At 60.6% G+C, this 4,165-nt stretch overlaps 1 protein-coding gene across 1 annotated transcript; it reads right to left on the reverse strand.

Moving 5' to 3' along the window:
* Positions 1-541: 541 nt before the first annotated feature.
* On the reverse strand, positions 542-3,682 carry LOC104471599 (killer cell lectin-like receptor subfamily G member 1). The gene is given in 6 exon segments (XM_010086983.1): positions 542-740; positions 1,238-1,341; positions 1,602-1,750; positions 2,453-2,533; positions 3,057-3,167; positions 3,634-3,682. Coding segments are annotated over 6 exon segments (693 nt in total).
* Between the last annotated feature and the right edge of the window lie 483 nt (positions 3,683-4,165).

Raw genomic sequence — 4,165 nt, forward strand, 5'->3', positions numbered from 1 at the left:
TTGGGCTCTCACAGATCGTCTAGCTTCAAGGCATAGCAAGGGCATTTGCTGTGACTTCCTCAGACTGGGCAGGCACCAGGAGACAAACAGTTGTCCAGCCCAAGCCCTCTGTGGGAGGCAAAGTGTCACCTCTCAGCTGCCTTTCCTGAGAAGCACAAGCCCTGGGCAGCCACCATGATCAGAAAGTCCAGAGCTTTGGGGTGACCTGCTCCAGCCCGCACAGGAGCTGCTCCATGCTGCCACCAGGCCACAAGGACACTTGGGTCCATGCTGCCTCCCAGCCATTTCCTTCAGTGCCACGGCAGCTGCCATTTCGCACCAGGCAGTGATGTGACCGAGTTAGTGAGCTGGAGGATGCACCTCCATCCCACCACCTTCACCCCCCAAAGCCAGACGCAGCATTCAAATGCCAAGAGTTTATTGGCAGAGTGCAGAGATCCAGGGTGGGTAAAGAGGTCTGAGTGTGGAGGGAGTGATTCCCATGTACTGGGGTCAGGCAGCAAACAGAGTGGTGGGACAGCTGGGCTGGAAGTCCCCACTGTCACCAGGGCCCCACACAGGTGTAGGTGGTGTTTCCCCAGAGGAAGGTGGGGGGCGAGGACTGGAGCCACTGCAGGGTGGCTGCGCTCTGCCCGCAGGCGGAGCCGAGGGCTTCCCCACACAGACCGCTGGACAGCCCTGAGCCTGACACCCTGCCATAGGCCAGGAAGGAGCTGATGTAGCGCTGGATTTGGAGGAGCCTTCAGGGAGAGACCAGGCTGAGATGGGGTGGGCAGGATGGGCTGGGGCTGTCCCATCAACAGCTCCTCTGGCCAGGGACCAGAGGCTGCAGAGATGCTGTGGGGGCAAAGCTCGCCTTCCTCCTACTCCCCTCCATTAGGACACATGCTCAGATCCCCTCCCACCCCACCCTTGCCTGTTTGGCATGCAGCCCCCAGCCCCATCACACACACAGCATCTCCTGGAAGGGCTTGGCACCAGCTGCAGCAAGAGGGGAAGCTGCTTTTAGGGGACTCCCAAGCCCCTCACCCAAGCAGGGTGTGGGCACCAGGGTCAGTCCCCTGCAATCCTCCTTTCCCTAAAATGCCCCAGTGCAGTCCTGGGAAGATGACAGTTGGCCAAGACATGGAGCATGATGTCCCTGCATGCCAGTCTGCTGCCTGTCCTCCCATCACCTCCTCGAGCCCTGGTGCTGGTCCCTCAGCAGCCCTGTCTGGGGACAAGCTGACAGCCTCACCCTTTCAGTGCAGTGCCGTCCAGCCACTTCCAGTCAGACTTGAAGCCGTCCCGCTTCAGCCCCACGTGGAAGACATCCATGTTGGCAGTACGCACCAGGAAAGCCTAGCACAGGACAGGACCCACATGAGCTCCTGGGGGGAGGGGGCACCCAGCCCCAGCCAGACGATTATTGATGGGGGCTGTGCAGTACAGGCACAGCATCGCTGGCTCCCTGCTTGGCTCAGCTTTGGGCACGTGGGCCAGAGCCAGGGAGCTGAGACGATGCTGGTGATGGCTGAGTGACTGCTGAGGGACCTTGAAGTGGTCACCAATGCAGCCCAGTGCCCCCAGGGAGTTGGACAGGCCAAGCCAGGCGCACTCACCAAGGTGGTGTTGGCTCGGATGGTGACCAGCCGTGCCCCTCTGGAGCAGCAGTCCTCTCTGCTCTGCTCCCAGCTCTTTTTGGCAGAAGAGAAGTAGTAGCACTGCCCTGCATCCCAGAGCCAGACAGCTGGGCAGAACTGGCATCACCCTGCACATCAGAAACCCAGCCTGCAGGAGCAGCCGCGACAGGGCAGCTGGCAGGGGCTGCCACCAGCCTCGGCGCAGGAGAGTGACAAGGGGCAGCCAGGGTACCAACCAACCCAGTGTACTCCTATGGCTGCTCCATGGAGAGGACCCTCCGCTTGCCTTTACTCTAGAGCCCAGCTCCCACATCCCAGACCCAGCTCCCCAGCAGGAGCCTTAGGAGAGATGGGTTGGTTACATGAAGGTGCTGACATCAGGCACGTGGGTCAGGGAGGTGAGCTCCAGGTTTAGGGTTGTAATATAAACATGATTTGAAAAGCACTGGAAACAAAGTCAATATTTCAGCTTCACCAGAGACTGGTTGAAAGACACCACCCAGTGATGTCCAGAATGGATGCTGGTGGGAGCCATGAGCCTGGTGCTGGTTGCATGCCCAGGCGACGCAGAGCCACGCTGGGGTCATCTCCTCTGAAGGGGTCCCAGCAGTGCAGCCTGTTCAGCAGCACTGGGGCAGCTCTCCATGCCAAGAACCAGGGGACAGGATGTAAGGGTGAAGGAAGATTTGGGGGGACATGGGCACATTCTAAAGGGTGAAGGAAGATTTGGGGGGACATGGGCACATTCTAGAGTAGGAACAGATCCTGCCTTGAAAGGAGCAGCCAGGCCTGCTCCAAACCTCGCCCAGGAGCCCACCAGGCTCTCCTACCTCGCAGTGTCTGTTGTCCATTGCTGGGGCTCTCCTCCATGCTCCAGAAACCACGGATGCAGCTCACCTGTTGTCCTAAATCTTCAGACGAAGAGCACAGGAGTGTCCCCACCAACCCTGGGTTCCTGCTCCCAGCAGCACTCAGTGCCCTCTCCCATGGGACAGCCCCATGGCTGCAGCTGAGGGTGTCAGCCACCTTTAGGTGACTGGCCAGCCCAGCCTGTCAAGGTCCTTGTGGCTTTTGCTGTGCTTGAGAGCACACCACGCAACAGGCTTTCGGGGAAAGTGCTTCTGCCTTTTGGTTTCAGTGTCACCACTCTGCCTCCTGTCTTCATGTTGTGGTCATGTGATGGAGTGGGATGCCCTGGCAGCGTCCCCAAGCCCATGCTGTCCCCCGTTTTTCCTCTCCCAGCCAGGCAGGTGAGGTCTTGCCTCACCTATTTTCCTGCTTGCCCCAGAACCTGCCATACCCTCATCCCCAAGCAGAAGGACCCAGCTCTGTGGGCAAGCTGCAGCCCACAGCTTGTGGGCACACCAGCCCCACGGTGCCAATCCCAACACCAAGACCCCTGAGAGAGAGGTCCAAACACAAGCAGGTACTCACAGTGGAAGCTCAAACTGACGAGGATGATTTGTGCCAACAGGAGTAGCAAGGAGAGGAGAGCCAGGCTGAGGGCTGCCCAGCACCAGGGCAGCCGCACCGGCTGCTGAGGAGCTGAGAAAGGGAGTTAAGCTGGACCCTGGGGGCTTGGTAGGAGCAGTGGGGACCCCCAAGCCAGGAAAGGTCTGTGAACCCTGGGCAGGTTTTCAGGAGGGAGTGGGGGAGCCGAGGAAAACAGAGGGAGAGCCCATTTGCAGCACCTTGGCCCTCCTAGAAGTTGTCTCCTTGCAGACAGCGCTTAGCACAGGGTGGGGAGAGCAGAGCGGGGGGTGCCTGTGTGCACTGTGGTACTGGGGTGCAGTGGGCAGCCCCTGCCCTTGAGGCCCTCCTGCCCCCCGCCCTGAAAGCAAGCACTCTGCAACAGGGCTGGAGAGGAGCTATTTGGGACAGGACACCCAAAAGGAAGGAGCAGGAGGAGCAGGGCTGGGGGCATGGCCCTGCAAAGGTCAAGGGGCTGCACAGGGCAGGGGACCCGCCCTGAGAGCTGGGGTGCCAGGGACAGGGATCAGCACGCCATTACCTGGTGCGGGGGGAAAGCGTAGATCGGCATACGTGACTCCCTCTTCCATCCCTCCCTCGCTGTCTCACCCTGTGCCCCATGGGGCAAGCGGTAACCCCCTTCCAGTTCCCTCTGGCAGCCAGGTGTGATGCGTAATGGAAAGTGTCACTTCCTGGCACAGTCCCCAGATGCACCACCTGGGCCACAACCCTGGAGCGTGACGGTGCTGCCAGCACCCAGGGGCGAGGAGGAGCCCCAGCCAGACCAGGACCCAGGCGTTCCCAGCATGAGGAAACCCCATGGCCTTGGCTTGAGGGCAGCAAGCGGTGGGGATGGCTGCTCGCTCAGACGCAGGGCCAGGGCTGCACTAGGCAGTGGCGTCAAGGCTACTTCCCCTGCCCCGACCCCTCGGTGCTCCCTACATCTGTACTAGGGACTGTGCAGGGGACCTGGGCAGCCCTGGGGAGCAGGACACAGGGCCCTGTCTGCAACCCCAGGCTCCACGCTCCCAAAGCAGCAAGGCTGCAGGGTGTTTGCTCAGATGTTGTTCCTG

Source organism: Pterocles gutturalis, unplaced genomic scaffold (genome assembly GCF_000699245.1).
Source record: "Pterocles gutturalis isolate BGI_N339 unplaced genomic scaffold, ASM69924v1 scaffold36216, whole genome shotgun sequence".
Taxonomy (NCBI): domain Eukaryota; kingdom Metazoa; phylum Chordata; class Aves; order Pterocliformes; family Pteroclidae; genus Pterocles; species Pterocles gutturalis.